Source organism: Prionailurus viverrinus, chromosome X, assembly GCF_022837055.1.
Source record: "Prionailurus viverrinus isolate Anna chromosome X, UM_Priviv_1.0, whole genome shotgun sequence".
In the NCBI taxonomy this organism is placed as follows: Eukaryota; Metazoa; Chordata; class Mammalia; order Carnivora; family Felidae; genus Prionailurus; species Prionailurus viverrinus.
In genome coordinates this window covers 12,559,439-12,578,932 of record NC_062579.1, presented here as the reverse complement: position 1 = coordinate 12,578,932, position 19,494 = coordinate 12,559,439, and the positions used below count along the sequence as shown (strand labels likewise).

Here is a 19,494-nt window from a genome sequence, read left to right as displayed (position 1 = left end):
GTGATTTTTATTAATGCTATGAATACTTGTTCTGACCACAGTAGTAAATTGGGTCATTAGCAGTAGCAGTATCGGCATCACAAATAATAATCCCAAGTTTGTACCTCAGCACGCTTTTCCTCTGGACCCCAGGGCCACATGCCCAGCTGCCAAATTGCACATCTCCACGTGAAGACCTTAAATTCTTACCAGCTTGTCCAACCCTGAACTCCTCATCATCCCCCTCAAACCACTCTGCCCACAGCCTTCCCCGTCTCAGGGAAGGGCGTCCTACTTCCCCTCCTACAGGTTCGGGACGAAAGCCTTAGGGTTATCCCTGACTTCTTTCCTTCTCTCATAACCCGCGTCCGATCCATCAGGAGACTCCATCAGCTCTGCCTCCTGTGAATGTTGAGCACCCACCACGACTCATCACCTCATCGCCTCCGTGGCGCCCCTGCTCTCTCATCATCACCCAGTGGCCTCCTAATAGGGCTTTCTGCTTCTCCCCTTCCCCTACAGTCTAGTCTCAACAGTGAAGTGAGGGTGATCCTTTGAAATCCCAAGTCTGATCGTGCCACTCCTCTGCTTGCACCCCTGGAGAGGCTCCCCAGAGAACCAAAGTGAAAGGCCTCCCCAGGGCCCCCAGGCTGAAGTGACTCGACTCTGTTACCCCTTGGACTTTCTCCCTCGCCTTCTCCCCTTGCTCCCTCTGTCCTGGCCCCTTGCTTTTCTTTAAGCATACCAAACACTTTCCCCCTTGGGGACCTTTACCGCAGTGGTTTCTCGTGGCTAGACACCCTGTATCCACCTGCTCACTTGCCTGCATGCCTCTTCCCCGGCTGCTTTGCTCGGACTTCACCTTTTCAATGAGCCGTGCCCTGGCCCACTCGTCCCGAGACCCGTCCCCTTAGCTCACCCTGCTTGCTTGTGCTGCATTTTTTTGTTTTCCACAGCATGCAGCCCTTTCTAACATGGGATTTATTTTTTATTATGTTTATTATTTACTTTGTTCACCAATATATGCTATGTGCTTAGAACACCGTGTGGCACCTGGTAGGTTAGGTGTGTTCAGTAAGTAATAGGTGCATGAATAATATTAAAACTGTATTAACGTGGCACTCTGGAGATTACAGACCTCTATAATATGACGGGACTGGGTGGGATTAGGTAATAGGTATATAGTTGAAAGTATGGTGGTTTTTTGGTTCACTGTGGTTTTGTGAAGCAGAGATTTATTGTATTGGCCTTGGTGACATGACATGTTAACATCATCAGAGTAATATATATATGTGTGTGCATGTGTATGCATCTTGATTCATGATTTGTTTGCAGAAGGAAACCATGTGCTGGCAGCAGTCTTAACCTGCTTCTCATTGCGGAGCCCCTGGGGAAAACATAAACTTCCCAGCTTGCTTTACTGGCTGTGGACAATTTTTTACAGCATCTAAAAGGACTCAAAACTATCTCCATCCACTGTTGTTGGCACTATGGATAGCTGCATAGATTTATGGATCCATTATTTTATTGCACAACCCGGCATGAGGGCTGGTGAGCGCAATAATGTTTTACTAGTGCGCAGCCTGGTTCTCGTCACTTTTGAGATGGTTTTGTGTCCAAGATTTATATTTGAGGAAGGAAGTTTCCTTGGAGAATTGAGCTCACTATTTTGATTTTGCAGAAGCACAGACTGAATCTCATGTGACAGCATTTGTTAGGTTGAGATCCAAGCGGGTCTTCCACATGGGCTGGGGCAGTTGGCTTTCTTAGATGGCTGGTTTGATAAGTTGGACGAAGGAAAAAAGGAATTTTGTAATTTTTAACAACTGCAAGTATATTATATTGTCCCTTCAGGTTGTGAAGTTTTGAGATCCACTTTTCTCAGTTGCTAGAAAATTTTGTGCTTATTTTAGCCATGCTCTAATCCATATCAGCCTAACCAGAGTGACCAAAGGCTGATAATTATACAGCAGGAGAGGTATTACGTAACATTCCCCACCCCAACAATAGGGAAATAGTACTCTCGCTTCTCAATTGATCGAGCTATAAGGAAGGACCCCGTTTCTGAGTCCTTTCAATACTACCGGTTGGATATGCCTGTGAATGATTTGTTTAATGCACCATTTAACTGAAATATTTACCGATGAAGTTACTTAATGTCTGAGATTTTGCTTCCAGCAATTTGGAAGATGGAAGAGTGGGTAGGGCACAAAGGAAACGAGACTGGTCATGAGTTGATAATTGTTGAAACTGGGTGGTGAATACATGGTGGGTCAGTAGCCTATAGTCTATTTTTATATATGTTGTAAATTTCCCTTGATAGAAAGTTAAAGAAAAAAAGAAGAACCTTGGGAAAAATATGTAACATTTAAACTAAGCTCAGAGGTAAGTATGTGTTGTATTAAAATAATGGAAAATACGGTGTGGCCAAAGATGAACCAAGTTAAATATCAGAAGATTAGAAGAGCATGGTACCATTGTCCTAGCCGATTGACCCTGACAAAATCACTTAACCTCAACTGGGCCATATGTAAAATGGAAATACTCTGTACACCTATCCTACCTCTTAGGACTTTACAAAATGTTAGATAACAGAAAATACTTTGAAATTATAAATGTAACTCGTTTCAACTAGTATTTATTGAGTACTCACTATATGTTCAGCACTGGGGTAACAGGACCAGGTCACTGCCCTCGCGGAGCTGCAGAACAATAAACAAGCAATAACAATACAGGTGTGGTGAATGCCACAGGTTGAGAGCAAGGTGCATGGCCGGAAGTGGTGAGTTGTGAGGGAGGCTGGAGAGTGAGTGTTCATGTACAAGTGTACCTCCTTCATACAGGAAATAATGTTTAGACTTCCTATAGGATGTGATGTCTATAGGCTTACAGGAAGTGATGTTTAGGCTGAGAACCATGGCGTCCCGTTGACATTCATGAAGCCAAAGAGTATAGAGTTGTTAAGGTGAGAAGAACAACATGTATTAATGCCTGAAAGGGAAATTGAGATAGCACAGAACACATGTTGAGGCTTCAGCAGGAAGTGGGGAGAGATGAAAATAAAAAGGAACAGGGCCCAGGTCAGGAAGGGCCTGGTGACTTGTTAAGTAGTTTAGACGTGATCTTAAAGGCAATGAGGAGCATCAATAGGGAGCTATTTTCAGCAGGAGAGTGACATGATTGGGTAGGTGATTTAGAGAAAGTATTCCAATTTGCAATGGGAGGAGTGGATTACAGAAGATAGGGTAACTAAAATTCAGAAAAGAGGTTAACAGAAACTTATTTTGACTCTCTCAATAACCCCCCGCCCCCATCTAGGTTCTAAACCAGTTAATGAATAAGATGAGTCAGTGGATGGAGAATCAACATAATATTTTTGCTCCTTTTTCAGTATGGGTATCCCTTTCATCCAGCAGTGTTTATTGAAAAGATTGTCCTTTCTGCACTGCACAGCCGTTATCACCTTTGTCATAATTGAAGTGTCTGTGTATGTTTTAGTTCATCTCTGAACTCTGTGTTCTGTTGGTCTATATTTGTCCCTGCACTCATTCTCTACTACTTCAATTACTGTAGCTGTAGAGTCATTCTTGATATCTGGGAGTATAAGTCCTCAATCTTTGTTCATCTTCTTTGAGGTTTCCTGGACTATTCTTGACCCCTTGTATTTTCATATAAATTTTAGAGTTACCTTGTCATCACCCCACCACCACTACCACCAAAAACAAAACAAAACAAAACAAAACAAAACAAAACAAAACCACCAAAAAAACAAAACCCTTTTCTGAACTTTGATTAAGATTGTGTTGACTCTATATATACTTTTGGGGGAGAATTGATACCTTCCCAATCCATGAATATGGTATATTTCTCTATTGATATAGATCTTATTTCATTTTGTGAAAATTCCTCAAAGCTGTACACTTAAGATTTGTGCACCTTTCTCTACCTATGTTATATAGCAGTGTTGTTATTGATGAAGGCAAAGTTGAAGGACATAGATGAAGGTGAGAGCCAAATGGGCCTGCCAGCTGATCCCCAGAATTAGACAGACCCACCCACCCAGTATCAGCAACACTGAACTAAAGCCAGACCCATGTGAGATAGAAGGGCCTGCCCCTTGGGGAAGAGCAGAGGCCAACTTCAAAGAGGAGGAAAGAGAAGAGTTGAGCTGAATGCGCCCAATTAATTTTTCTGAAATTTACCTGTCAGAGAAGTCATTTCCTTCTCCCCTGAGAAAGTGAATAAGGGAGCAGGGAGTTCTAGGAGTGTCCAGTTGTGTCCATCAAGTGTCCATTTGGGCTCCATTTTACATGACAGGAAACATCAAGATAAGGGAAATAGTTTTTCTAACAGCTTTGAAGTGTTGTCATGGATGGTTTGGGGAAATACTTTGAAGGTAGAATGAAGAAATTTGATAGTATGTGGAGGATAAAGGAAAGGGAAGACTTGAAAACGATGTCTTGGGCAACTGGCTTAAGCAGCCAGGTGGACGGTAGTATCATTCCCTGGCTAGAGCCCACTAGAGAAGAAAGATATTTGGGGAGGAGAGAGGATTTTTGAGGTACTTATGGGACCATCAGGTGGAGGCATCCAGCTGTTGGATAAATAAGTGGTGATCACGAGAGAACTGTAGATGTAGATTTGGAAGTCATCAGCCTGGATATTGGGTTGGAAAACTGTCAGCAAGAAGGTATCCCAGACAGACCCTTATTCTCATGAATATGACTGGTACCTTCTGTCCTCCACCTGTGGACCCAAGAGGGAATTTCCTCATCAGGCTGCTTCCTTGTGACCCCAGCCTGGCCCCAGTCTTTTTCTAAACTCCTTCCCTTTTCATGAGTCATTCAGGTGATCACATCTGCCTAAACACTTAAGGAATGGCAGGTATTACACATAGGTGGGTAAATTACCGATACTCAAGGGAGTCCCCAGGACCTAACCTGATATGCCTTTGTGTAGAATAATCTTGGCTTTTTGGTGCCAGCTGATTCCATGCCCAGGCTCTTTACATTGGTTGTTTACTGGATTCCCTACAAAGAAATTCTCCAAGAAGCTCTTCTTCCACGGTCTGTCTTAGCTGGTGGCCATTCGTGACTTCTGATATCTCTCTCTTGCAATGATCCTGTGTTCTTTCTACATTTGCTACTGTATCCCACAACCCGACATTGTGTTTGTGACAGTCTCTTTTCAGCTCTAATCATCTTGGATCTCATTTGTCACCCAAATTCATGCCTTTATGATATCAACATTGTAACTTTCACTTGTAACAGAGTGAGAATTAAAATTGTATATAAATGAGCTACTAATCATTTTTTTTAATCAGCCAAATTGCAGTAAGAGAAATTTTACTCTTTTTGTACATAGGCAGTCTTTTTATCCATTTAGCAAAAATTCATCAAGCTGTATGCTTAAGTAAAATTAAAACATGTAAACATCTAAAGTGATGATCTTAGTTCCTTAAAAATGAGAGATTTATGTCTCTAATCATTTGAAGACTAGAACTAAGCTCTGGGGATCTCCAGAAGCTAACGATACCTTCTTTGATTAATGAAACACAACTGGGTTTCAAACCCTTGTTGTGATTACCTGAGACTTAAAGTATTGGATGGCTCTCATTTTGGCTGAAAGATAAGATTATGTGACGTCTCTTGAGTGGTTGGAAAATCCATGATTTTTAATGAGTAGATGGCATTAAGGTGCCCACTATTTGCCTGGGTGAATGGTCTGGGATTTTCAGACTTCATTTTATGTATTATCTTTCCCCAGTGTGTCTCTGTTAGGTTTCCTTATTTAGAAGTAAGGGTGGGGGTGTTGGTAGGGAAAGGGAACCAGAAACAGTATTACCGGATTACTTTTTGACATGTTTGGTGTTGTTTACTGTTTCATATGTGCTTGACATACACTTTCTAAAACATGCAGCATAGTAGTATTTTCTAAGAAATGTTCGATTACAGCCAGATCATCACCAAGAATCACATTCCCAGAAGGCATTACATTTGTGTTTTTAGGCATACAGTGGTTATTAAGCATGCAGGCGGGATTTTCTGGGTTCACATCCCAACTCTGACTCTTCCTGGGACAGATTACTTAAGCACTCACTGCTTTAGATTCCTCATCTGTAAAATTAGAATACCAACAGGACGTGCTCCATATGGTTGTCGTGAGGATTAAGTAACACAAAAAATGGGTAGAAAAAGTGCCTGGCATTTAATCATCACTTGATTAACGTTCGTAGTTATTATTGCTGCCCTTCTGGTTATTAGAACAGAAGGGATGCCTGTAAATAGCAGTGCAGCTTCCAGGATCATTTCTTTAAGTTTTTACTATGGAAAATTTCAAACTCAGACAAGTAGAATTGAATTTCACTATATCTGGATAGCTGTTTGTTTGACATCACCAAACCTTAAATATTAGCTATTACAAAGTAAGTACGGAAGGAAGGAAGGAAGGAAGGAAGGAAGGAAGGAAGGAAAGAAGGAAGGAAGGAAGGAAAGAAGGAAGGAAGGAAGGAAGGAAAGAAGGCAGGCAGGCAGGCAGGCGGAGCCATGATTTTGGACCTTGCCTGTGTTAGTCACCAACATATTTATGATTCCTTGAAAATCATTGTTAAACTATACTTGGCCCTCAGTAAATATTTGTGGACTGGATACATGAATATAATGGTTTGTCCTGACCCAGTTGAAATTATGAAGGAAGACTCATTCTGCTTGTGGTCTGGCTACAGGCTCATTCTTTCATTTGTTTATTAATTGGCTCATTCATTCACTTACTGAAGCTTTATTGAATGCCTTTTATGGATCAGCAGTGGCAGCTCTAGAAATTGCTAGGTAAATGAGCTCAGGAGTGGCAATCCATTTGTAAAGGAATCGGCTAGGAGGCACGTCTGGATTCCGTATTAGCATGATACATGCAGATTTTTTTTACCGGCAGGATATTCATTTGGGGTGAGGTGGATCTGGTGTAGTTAATTGGAATGGAGTTAACACCTCCTCCGCTGCATCACACCTTGCATCAACTGCCACGTACAGGCCTCTCATTCAGTGCTTTGGAGTACGTGTACGTGGGAAAAAGTAGATATGGACAAAAGTCATTATGATGCAGGGGAAAAGGACTAGCAGAGGTATGTCCAAAGCATCAGAGAGAACAGGGGAAGGAGCTACTACTTCTGCTGGAGGTCCAGAAGGAAGGGATGGGGTATCAGAGAGATCTTTTTAAGCAAAGTGGTATTTCAGCAAAGTATTAAAAGATAAATGGGGTTTCACGGTCCTGGCACCGTGTGCATGGACAAGGAGAGAGCATGGTTATGCAGAAGGGCTGGATTTGGCTGGAGTACAGGGGATGTGGTAGTGGCGGTGGAGGAGGACGTAGGGGGTTGGAGGGGAGATGGGCTCTTCCCCTCGGGCTCTGCCAGCGGCTCCACGCGAGCTGTACTTCTTCTGGGTGAGCTGGCCGGTCGGTGGGGGAGTTCCGTTGGGGCATGGCGTGATCAGAGTGCCACTTGAGAGATAACTGGGGAGGTGCCGAGCAGTGCGGACTGGAGATGGGGAGGAGGTAGCTGGGAGAGGTGCCAGCCCCGGGGCTCGGCAGTTGATGACTAATTGGCCAGGCACCAGGAGCTTCTAGTAGCTCTTGGAAAGGGGCAGATGGGCCCACCTCATGCACACTCTTAGAGTTAGGCCGCTGTAGCCTGGGTTGGCAGCAGAACTGATAGAAGAGCCAAGTTTCCTTTCAAAGAAAACTCTTTTGTGTATTGTGGAAAGCGAAAGGCCAGGACTCAGCATTCAGCTATTTCTGTTAAGAGATAGGCTAAGGATACAGAGATAATAATAAATGAAGCCTGGGAGGCATTGTTGAAGACATTTATGTACAGATATTCACGAGTATAATCATGTATCTCTATAAATCACAGATACACATTTATTTAGGTATACATAGTCATGCAGGAAGCTCATCTTCCTAATTCGTTTTTAATAAAGTTTAACTTTTAGAATAGTTTTAGATTTATCAAAAAGTTGTAAAGATAATAGAGAGAGCTCCCACCTACCCCACACCCAGATTCCTCTCTTGTTGACATCTCACATTAATATGGTACGTTTGTCACAATTAGTGAACCAATATTGATACATGACTATTAACTGAGGTCCATCCTTTTTTCAGATTTCCTTAGGTTTTACCTGATGTCCTCTCTCTGTTCCAGGGTCCCACCCAGGACACCCCATTACATTACATCTCCTTAGGCTCCTCTTGGCTCTGACAGTTGCTCAGGCTTGCCATGTTTTTGATAATGATGGCAATTTTGAGAAGTTTTGCAGAATGTCCTTAAATTAGGGGCGCCTGGGTGGCTCAGTCGGTTAGGCATCCAACTTTGGCTCAGGTCATGATCTCCCGGTCTGTGAGCTCGAGCCCCACATCGAGCTCTGTGCTGACAGCTCAGACCCTGGATCCTGTTGTGGATTCTGTCTCCCTCTCTCTCTGTTCCTCCCCCGCCCGTGCTTTGTCTCTCTCTCTCTCTCTCTCTCTCTCTCTCTCTCTCTCTCTCAAAAATAAACATTAGCCAAAAAAAGAGTGTCTTTAAATTAGCAATTGTCTGATTTTTTTCTCACGCTTAGACCCAAGCGGTGGATTTGGGGGGAGGAAGACCACAGTGGTGAAGTGCCATTCTCATCACGTCGTATCAAGGGCGCATCCTATCAGCATGACTTCGCACTGTTGGTGTTGACTTTGGTCACCTGACTGGGGTCCTGTTGATGAGGTTTCTTCACTGTAAAGTTGTTCTGTTTTTTCCCCTTTCCTAGATTCGCCTCTTTAGAAACAAGTCACTATGCACCCCACACAGTTGAGAAGTGGGGGGTTCCGCTCACCTCCTTTAGGGACAAGTATCGTCATAAATTAGTGGGAATTCTTCTGTGTGGGCAATTTGTCCATTCTCTCCATCTTAATTAGGTTTGGGTAAGGTGATTTCTTATCTGCCCTCTAAATTCCAAATGTTAATTCTGTACTGCCTGCACCCCCCGCCGTTTGCAGCCTACCGACATCTCCCATATTTGTGTTTTGTGTGTGTATGTGTGGTGTATAAACAGACTTATGTCTTATTTACCCAAGCAGATTGCACATTTCTTGAGCCCTGAGATGGCGTCTCATTCAAAGCCCCCTACGCTGCAGGCGGTTACTAGATAGTGAATAAGTGGTTTTTCAATGAGGGCAAGTAAACAATTTAAGAATGAACCGCAATTAAGAAGCGAAACGGGCCGTCAGAGTCTAAGTATATGGGGACTGCAGTAAGGTCAGGATGCTGTTGACTCGGCACCTGACCTGTGAAGTTGTCCTGGATTTGTGATAGTGGCTAATAGGGTGCTTTTTTACCAGCTAAAAAAGTACCGGGTACTTTTTTAAGCACTCCACATCTATTCCTTATTTAATCTTTTATCCCCATTTTATAGATAAGGAAACTGAGGTGAATGGAGGTTAAATGAGTTGCTCAAAATCATATAACTGGGAAGTAGCCCAGCTGGGATTTTGATCTCAGACACTCTGGCTCGGGAGCTTTGAACTCTTAACCAGTGGGCTCCAAATCCATTGCAAGTGGTGATTCAAGTGGTATCTCATTTGGGGAAAAAACAAGATTGCTATTTAAACATTTTATTACCATCTGCGACTGTACTGCCGATTGGCACGGCTGGCAACGGTTTTGCTGGCATTTTCCTAGGGTGAATGTTTCTCTAAAGCCACGGCTGTTTTTTCGTCTTCATTTTTTTTTCTTTTTTTAAATGACTCATTTTTGTGTATCACCACTAATTTTTATTTCTTTAAAACACAGGTATTTTTACAATGGGCATTTCATATACAAACCATCTTCTGGACCTCTGTCACTCCCCAGCAGATTATCTGTTGAAAGATAGTGGGCTTTTTATTTTCTCTCTGACGTTTTAAACAGAAGTGGCCGCCAGGTCCTGCCAAATAAACACTCTTTCAGTGTGTTCCTTGTCTGAATGGTCACACCTGTGGGTCCCCGGGAGACAGCTACATTCCTGCAGCAACGCAGGCGAGGGAGGAGGACTTCTCGCAAAGCCACCCAAGCCATGAATCGGCCCTGGCTTCCTGAACCGTAAACAAATGCGAGCTTTGTTCTCTCCATTGCTCATTTGGTCCCAAGTATGACTCAGGGGTAGGCTGGGTCCTTCAGGCTCTGTGCCTTTGGCTGTTGGAAGGAAGTGGGAGTGCTCCAGGGTAGTTCTGGGACCTTTTCAAACTGAAGAAAGGAGGCTGACTGCATGATGGGAGAAGAGGTATTTCTTTCTTTGCTTTTAGAGATGTAATAAGGCCCCTTAATCTTGCATCTTGTCTGCGCTGTTTTCTAACAAGACTTATAATGGGTTTGCCCTGGTGGGTTACAGTGAAGTGTATGCCGGCAAGGATCCCCCTCAGAGGGGAGGCTGTGGATATGTTAAGGCAGAACGTATAACGTGCAGGAGTCTTTTCTAAAGCCAAATGTTGCACTGGAACTATTTAGCTGTTTTAGTCCCCCCGCCCCCGCCCCCCCCCCCCCGGCCCCAGCCCTTTGGTCAATTCGGCCATTAATTTTTACAGATGTTTTCGGTTTCTCTGTGTCTTGGGTTTTCATGTGCGCACGATGCAGAGAGTAATTTACATGGGCAGTTTGCACAAGCAGTAACTGTTACGCCATGTCACCGAGATGTTTAGCAATTACAGATGTTTGTGCAGTAAACAAATCCAGCTTGCTCTTCAGGTTAACTTAGGAGAGAAGAGTATGTCCACGCAGAGTGAGCTAGCTGCGAGCCATTTCACTCTTGGGTGGCATGGACATCAGGAGTTTTCCTGGTGAATGGAGAAGCTGTGAGTAGTGACTTCTGGGTCCTGGTGAACTGTTTTATATATATATATATATATATATATATATATATAGAGAGAGAGAGAGAGAGAGAGAGAGAGAGAGAGAGAGATAAAGATATTTGGCTACTTTCGTAGTACTGATTATTTATGTTCATTTGCTCATATGCACAGTAAAATAAAGACACTAAATTATCTGACTTCCTAAAAGTTTGCTTAGTGATAGGTGGTCTTGTGTCTTGCTGTGAGTTGTTCATACTTGTCTACCTAAAAGCAGAAGTCTGTCATTTTCCAAACGCTAAATACAATTCCCTAAATAAACCACAGGATAAGTAAGGCTTACAATGCGTCATATGTCTTCCATATTCCTGTCTCTTGTTGAAAAACATTTTAAAGGGGAGAGTTGATGATATCTATAAAATATGTATGTCTCTTTATGTCTTTTTCTGTTGGCTTTAACTTATAATATTTTCAAAACTGCACAAAAAGTTTGTGACAAAAGAAAACACATTGTTTTAACATTACTGTAAGAGTAGGAAAACTTCTTGAAAAGTTTGTTAATGGCGTCTGTTGCTTGTCTAGAAGGACATGAACGCAGGCCGCGGTTGGCTAAAATAAAAAATATATTCATCTGCAACAGATTGAGAGAATTTGCTTGCTGAAAGTTATCTTAAATTTGCTGATTATTTTATTATTATCGCCACATATCATTGTTGGGAGTTCTGAAAAGTAGACCTCAGAATTAGATATTTATATGGAAAATTCAGCTGCTGACTCTTCTGAGAAATGAGTGAAAGTAGGTTGATTGTAAGATGTGAAATATGGGAAAGGCTCAGCATTGACCCTGGCTCCCTCAGGAGCCTCTCTGGCTCCCTCAGGCTAGGGTCTGGAGATGGCACAGGTAGCCCCTGGTACCCTTAAAGGTTTTGTGACTTCTAAATTACTCATTGCATTATTGAGTCTTCCCTGAACCCCTTGCTTGTTTGCTTCTCAAAATGGAAATAGCCCTGTTACTCTCTGATCTTACAGGAGTTCTTTGCAATAATTATTATAATAAAAACTTGGGGCACCTGGGTGGCTCAGTCAGTTAAACGTCCAACTCTTGATTTCAGCTCAGGTCCTGATCTCACAGTTTGTGAGATCGAGCCCCGCATCAGGTCTGCACCGATAGCGCAGAGCCTGCTTGGGTTTCTTTCTCTCTCTCCCTCCTTCTCTCTCTGCCCCTCCCCAATTCATGCTCTCTCTCTCAAATAAACGTTCAAATTTTTCACAGTTAAAGAATATGAATAAATAGAAATTGCCCTTAATCCTGTTATCCAGGAACAATCATTTTATTTGGAACCTTCCAGGCTTTTATCCGAACAGAAATGTGCATGTAGTATCTCTATGTCACTCTTCTTCAGACACTAATGAGGTCATAAATGTCACATGCTTTTAGAACTTAACATGTTACAGGCCCCGTTTTCTTTCAGACCTGTGCATGGTCACCCATTGTAGAGATGTGCCAGCATTTATTGAACCAGTCCTCACATAATAACTAGTTACATTGCTTCTACATTTTTAACATTAGAAACAGCATCCTTACCTATGCATGATGGTACCTTCCCTGGTTGTTTTTTTAGGCTGAATTTTTAAGAGAGGAATTTCCAGGGTAAATGCTGATTTAATTCTGTTCGGTTTTATTCATAATGAAAATAACTCAAGTACATGGTAAAAAATTCCAACAGGACAAAAGCTAAGACCTTTCTCAGTTTCACGCACTCAGCTTTACTTCCCAGTGGAAATCCCCATGAAGGCTCTCTATGTACTTCTATAGATATATGGAAGTTTTTAAATTATGGTAACATACACGTAATACCATTGTATTCATCATGAAGTGTACATTCAGTGGCATTAAATACATTCACATCATTGTGCAATCATCATCTCCGTCCACCTCCAGAACTTTTTCATTTTCCCAAAATGAAACGCGGTCCCTCTAACTTCTCATTTTCCCCCTTCTCTAGAAACTACCATTCTACTTTCTGTCTCTATAAATTTGACTAGGCTGGGTACCTCTTATAAGTGAAGTCATACAATATTCATCCTTTTGTGTCTGGCTTATTTTACCTAGCATAATATCTTCAAGGTTCATCTATGTTGTAATAGGTGCCAGAATTTCCTTCCTTCTTTAAAATTTAAAGAGTTTTTTTATTTTAGAGAGAGTGAGAGCATTCACGAGTGGGGGAGAGGGACAGAGGGAGAGAGACAGAGAGAGACAGAGAATCTCAAGAAGGATCCATGGTCAGCATGGAGCCTGATGCGGGGCTCAATTCCACCACCCTGGAATCAGTGACCTTAGCAGAAATGAAGAGTCGGATGCTCAATCAACCGAGCCACCCAGGCGCCCCAGAATTTTCTTCCTTTCTAAGGCTAATCCATATTCCATTTTATGGCTCTATCACAGTTTGTGTATCCATTCCTTCATTGATAGGCATTTAGGTACTTTCCACCTTTTGGCTGCAGTGAATAATACTAAAATGAGCGTTGGCCTACTGATACCTGTTTGAGGCCTTGCTCTCAGTTCTTTTGGGTATATTCCCAGAAGGGGAATTACTGGATCATATGTAATTCTATCTTTAATTTTTTGTGAAACTGCCATACTGTTCTGCACAGCAGCTGAGCCATTTTGCGTTCCCACCAGCCGTGCACGCGGGTTCCGTTTTCTCCACATCCTCGCCCCTTGGCATTTTCTGTTTGTTTGCTGGCTTGCTTCTTTTGTAATAGCCACCCTCACGGGTGCGAAGTGGTATCTCATCGCTGTTAGAGTTAGTGTTTAATGTGTGTTCGTGTTGCCTACCGCTAAGGGGAAAGGGTACTATTCTTATCTTAGAACGATGAGTTGAGGAAGAAGTCTTCTGTCTGAGAAGTCTTCTGTCTGAGTCTAGGATGAGCTAGCAGATGAGTTACTCAGTCCCAAGAGATTGCCGATGGCTTGAGGGTCCCCCTGTTCACTCAGACCCTGAAGAAAAGATGAGCAGGTGGCCCGGGTGGTGGCTTGCCCTCAGGGGTTTCATGGTGACCAGGACTGCCGCCTCTCTCACCCCGCCCGAAAGTTTATGGAGAGTGGATTCAAAATAGTTTTTCTGAGAAAAGGTGAATCTCTTTTTTTGTGCGATTGGTAATTGTAAATGATAGTACCTAATTTATCCTACATAGCAGGGAAAGCCAGTTTTATGATTGATTTTTCCTCTCCTCACCTTCTGTGCCAGAATTCCTTGGAGATAGGAAATGAAAGTCCTGCCTTTTGCGCATTTGCTGAAGCTTTCATTTGATTCGGTTGACATTCTTCAGTGGGGTGGGCTGCAGTATCTACTAGTTTTTCGTTGTGGCTCTCTTTTGTTCTTTACTTACATCAATTACTATTTCATAATATCTATAATCCTGAAGTTTGCAGATGCTTTTCGTTCCCAAAAGCTGAGGTTTTAAATTTTTCTGTGTGGCCCTTAAAAGATCACGCACATGTACTTTTTCTCGCTGATATTCTCCTTACCTATAAAATGATAGTCTAGACGACTGAATTTCAGTGGGACAGATTACATTTAATGCTCTATAAAAACAATTTTTTAAATGTTTATTTATTTTTGAGAGAGAGAAGAGACACAGAGTTCAAGGGGCCGAGGGGCAGAGAGAGAGGGAGACACAGAATCCGAGGCAGCCTCCAGGCTCTGAGCTGTCAGCACAGAGCCCGACGTGGGGCCCGAACTCCCGAATTGCGAGATCATGACCTGAGCCGAAGTCAGATGCTTAACCGACCGAGCCACCCAGGCGCCCCAAAACTGGCAATTTTAAAACAAGCTGCTCAGCTTAGTTTGCACAGTGGTGTGTCTTTTCTTACATTTAAAGAATTTAGATCACAGAGATCGTTCAGTCAGCTACCTGTTTTGTACTTTTCTGTGGCATCAGAGGCCATGTAAAAAGGACAAAATGACAGCCTTCTTCTCAATGCAAGCTTTTAATGGTGGAGTCCAGATCCGATTTATGTATACCCATAAGTGCTCTAGAAGCAAATGGAAGCATAAACACAGGAACCCTACTTACACCTCTGATAGAGATTTCTGTCTTTCTAAACCTGGGCTATAAAATGTATAGTATGCCAGGATCGCCTTAAAAGTCACTTCTTCATCCTAAGGCCATCGTTAAGCCGTTTCAAGAATGACCTGTGACTCAGGAGTCTCGCCTCAATTACACTGATGCTTGAACTTTTAGGAATAGAATTGGCAACAACTAAAGGCGGATCTTTGGGGTCTCTGTCCTTTCCAAGCTGTATTTCTGTTTTGCTCATTTAAGTTGAGGCAGTTAGGAGTGGTAAAGATGAATTTACTGCCTCGTTTTCTTTTTTCTTCTTTCACTTGCTAAGCATTTTCACCCACCAGTGATTTTAATATGTTTTGCTCCATTTGTTTTGGTAGCATCTGTTCAGTCTGTTCTTTTTATTTTGATTTCTTAGTTGGGCCTCTCATTTTCTCTACTAGAAGCAGCTTTTCCGAAAGTTCTTGGGTACCTTTTCTAGACTCTTAAGGAAGTGGTTAAGGGCGCCTGTGTGCCTCGGTTGTTAAGCATCTGACTCTTGAGTTTGGCTCAGGTCATGATCTCAGAGTTCTTGAATGTGAGCCCCGCGTCAGGCTCTGTGCTGACAGCACGGAGCCTGCTTGGGATTCTCTCTCTCCCTATCTCCCCCTCTGCCCCTCCCCACTAGTGCTCGCTCGCTTGCTCACTTGCTCTCAAAAACCAATGCATAAACTTAAAAGAAAGTGGATAAGAGAAGTGATGATGTAAAGTATCAAGATTTTAGATCCTGAAGTAATCCCAAATCGCCCTCCTGGCACAGTGTTAGCATTGTCTAGCTGCTGCGTCGAGAGAGCCGCACACATTGTGTGTCCCTTTGTGTCTAATTTCAGATAGAGTTCTTTTGCTTCAAACCCCAGGACCCTTTCCACATTCAGGCATTGTTAGAAACAGAGACAGTAGGTTGCTCATAATTTAAAATTTTTGTAAATGTTTTTTTAAATTTATTTTTGAAGGAGAGAGAGAGACAGAGTATGAGCGGGGGAGGAGCAGAGAGAGAGGGAGACACAGAATTCGAAGCAGGCTCCAGGCTCTGAGCTGTCAGTGCAGAGCCCGACACAGGGCTCGAACTCATGAGCCGTGAGATCATGACCTGAGCCGAAGCCGGACGCTCAACCGACTGAGCTACCCAGGCGCCCCTTGCTCATAATTTAGAATCCAATTTTTTCCAGTGATGGGAATACAGATGTTGTTTTTTGATTTGGAAGAGGCTGAAACGTTATGAAGCTGGTAACCCTGTGCCCACGCATGTAAGGAATCTGCCTAAGTAATGCGTGTCACACTGTCTCTGCAACATAGAGGTGGGAAGGATGTAATGGATGGGCAACCTGACTGTGCTTTCCAGTAAGGCTTATAGGATCTCTAACATTTTGGTGTAATTTTTGTATTCACTGCCCAGGAGTTCACACAACGCCAGTTTTTTCCGACTAGAGCCTTTAGTCATAGACCACTAGGCAGGAGAGGAGAAAAGCATCCAAATAAGAGTTGAAAAGAGGTCTTGAAAAAATTAGCGAGGCCAAAAAGAGATACATCTGGGTTAGGGGCGGGATCATTGTTTCCAAGCGCTAAGAAATGGTTTTATGGGGCCACAGAGCAGTATGCTTGTGTGTAGCCCAACCCTGACTTGAGTTCACAAAGTCTGTATGAAGTGAAGATTCTAATGTGGGTTGATTGTCTTGTCATGAAACTCAATGACTAGAGAGAAGCCAGGGTATCCAGAGAAGCAGTGACTGAAGGCAGTGAATGGAGATGGTCAAGAAATTAGAAATCAGGTGCTGTGGAGAAACAGCGGTCATCGTCGCAAAGAGAGAAGGCTAAACAGTTTGGGAGGAAGTGAAGAATTAGGTGAGGTTCGATGGTTGCTTGTTCTCTGGTCCCCTGATGGCTAAAAAAAGGGGAGCCCCCTCTAACTCGAGGCATGGTGAGCAGGTTAGGAATAAGGGAGAAGTAGCCAATACTGAGGCCTGATCAACTCTTCCTTGTCCTCTGGTGAGGCGGATGTGGAAATCTTTCACTGAAAGTCCCTGTAGAATTAGATAGATAACCATCTGAAACCCATCTGTCTGAAATAAATTAAGGATAATAACTCAGGCGTGGGGAAGAGGTTAGACACTCCAGAAGCCCGATTCCTGCTCTCTGTCCTCCTTTGTCACCATCTTCCATGAATCGTATTGTTTTCCCTGTGTGGAGCCTGTGGCGAGACTTTGTGGAAGGCAACAAGAGGAACTTCTGCTCTCGGGAACTTAAAGTGGAAAGCACTGAACAGAACATTCTCCATTGTGGTAGAAAAGGACAAGGAATTTCTCAAGACCAGAAAATGCATCAATTGGGATATTTTACTGTGCACAGTGTCTCCCCCCACTCCTGTAAAAAAAAAATAACGAAAAGTACCTTTTTAAAAATAACCTAGAACTGTAAAAAGTGCCATTTAAGAAAGCACGTGATTAAAATAGGTGATGTCATGTTTTGTTTTGTTTTTTCAAATGAAGGTTTTCTTCCCCTCTATTTTGTGTGTTTTGGTGTCTTTGTGTGTGTTACAGAGAAAGGAGAAGAGAATGGGGAAATATTTTAGTACAGGAAAATGAGAACATGCAAAATGAGTAATGAAAGACATACCATTTATTCATTTGGTGAGGATCTAATTTGCCTAAAACTCATCATGCATCAGAGAGAGAATTTCCAGCCTTAAGAGAACTTCTTTTGCACCTGAGACTCGCTACTAAAGAGACTTGTAACTTTGAGTGAATGAATGAATATGTGTGGTAGCTGAGCATAGGCTGAATTGAACTTTTTCTCCAGCAGACCAGGAATCATTCGACCAAAAGATTCCTCTTAAAAGTGCATTGATTCAATCTGTCCACACCGTAAACTCGAATCCTTTAAAAAAAAGAAAAAAGTCAAGCGTGATTTTTGAAAAGCAGCAAAATCAAAGTATGTTCACATTAAGTGGAGACGGTTGTCAAATAGCTGAGAAATGAAAACAGCTGTGAAATCGATGTCTTTTTTTTTTGGATTGTGATACACTTAAGTAAATTGTTCTAAAAGCTCAGGGGAAAATGAAACCTCAAAATTTGGGGGGTCTGGCTTTCCTCACATTTGTTTTTTCTCCCACTTGAGAAACTGTTTGCAATCATTACTTTGGTTTGTGTTTAAAAAGAGTTTTTCCTTGTGAAGAACTGGAGAACCACTAGAAAACAGAACAATAAAGCTATAGAGACCCCACGCAAATACATCACACCTTTAAATCAGTACTTCTTCAAGTGCTGGAAATTGAGGAATCCAGAAGTATCCTCTGTGACCATATGTGAAAACGTTACAAAGTAAACTCAACTTTTTTTTCAGCTACTGTCACGCGTATGAATAGGAATTCATGGGTTTAATTAGAAGAGCGGGAAATATGTTTTTTAGCTTTGAAAACATGTGATAAAATGCCTCAATACTTTACTTGGGAACAACATTAATTGGAAATGACTCTATCATCTACTTAGTCACTGAGTTTAAGAGCTGATGAATAACTATAAGTAAAGGGTGGTAATAAATGGCAGGCGATGCTCTAAATGGGTGGCGTCTTGTGAATTACCGCCGTGACTCATTTTACATCTGATGTTCTTAACATCCTTCCTAATGACTTCGAGAAGGAAATAGAATGACCCTCTAATAAAAGCTGCCTGTGATTTCTAGTTAGGAGGTGTTGCAAATCAAATCAGGCCTTATGGAAAGAAATCAGTAACGTGGAGAGGTAGGCCACCCTTTCTAGTTATGTTAGTGTATGTTATTTTCTTAAAACTTTATTTTTTGCATTTTAAAAGTAATAACCGGTTTGTAGAAACACTGGAAAGTAGAGTAATAGAAAACAAAGTAAAAAGCACTCTCATTTAATCGCTCTGGGGCAAACACTGTTGACTTTTTTTTTTTAATTTTTTTTTCAACGTTTATTTATTTTTGGGACAGAGAGAGACAGAGCATGAACGGGGGAGGGGCAGAGAGAGAGGGAGACACAGAATCGGAAACAGGCTCCAGGCTCTGAGCCATCAGCCCAGAGCCTGACGCGGGGCTCGAACTCCCGGACCGCGAGATCGTGACCTGGCTGAAGTCGGACGCTTAACCGACTGCGCCACCCAGGCGCCCCAAACACTGTTGACTTTTTTGTTTTGTTTTGTTTTTGGTATTTACTTTCAGCCTTTCTTGCCATACATTTTTAACCGGTTGAGATCATACCACACACATAATTTTCTTCACACACATACTTGTGCATCTTTTCCACTTAGCCTTATATAAAATTTCCCATGTCATTACAAACTTAGTGAAAATTACAAACTTCGTGAAACATTACAAACTTCGTGAAACATGTCTCTAAAAAAGGCTGTGGAGTGTTTAGTTGTAAGGCTCTAGGTACCTCGAGGATGTGGGAGAACTGGAATTTGGTGGTTGCATTGACTCCTGTCAACATTATGTGTGAATCCATATTATATTATATTATAGCTGAAAACGTAGCAGCTTCTTGAAAACATACAAAAAAAAACCAACGTAAGAAAGCAGTGTTGGCTTGTGGGCTGGGTC

The 19,494-nt window shown here is 42.3% G+C and overlaps 1 protein-coding gene across 4 annotated transcripts in view; it reads left to right on the top strand.

Annotated features, from left to right (window-relative positions):
* The window catches only part of SH3KBP1 (SH3 domain containing kinase binding protein 1), a 334,027-nt gene that overhangs the window by 199,915 nt on the left and 114,618 nt on the right, over positions 1–19,494 (top strand). The window contains exon 1 of one of the 4 annotated variants that reach the window (XM_047843685.1): positions 10,204–10,265. The exons of the other annotated variants lie outside the window; for them this stretch is intronic. Coding sequence (XP_047699641.1) covers positions 10,251–10,265 — 15 coding nt within the window. The 5' untranslated portion in view covers positions 10,204–10,250. Of the gene's footprint in view, positions 1–10,203; positions 10,266–19,494 lie in introns of those variants that run through there. 4 annotated transcript variants of the gene reach the window in all.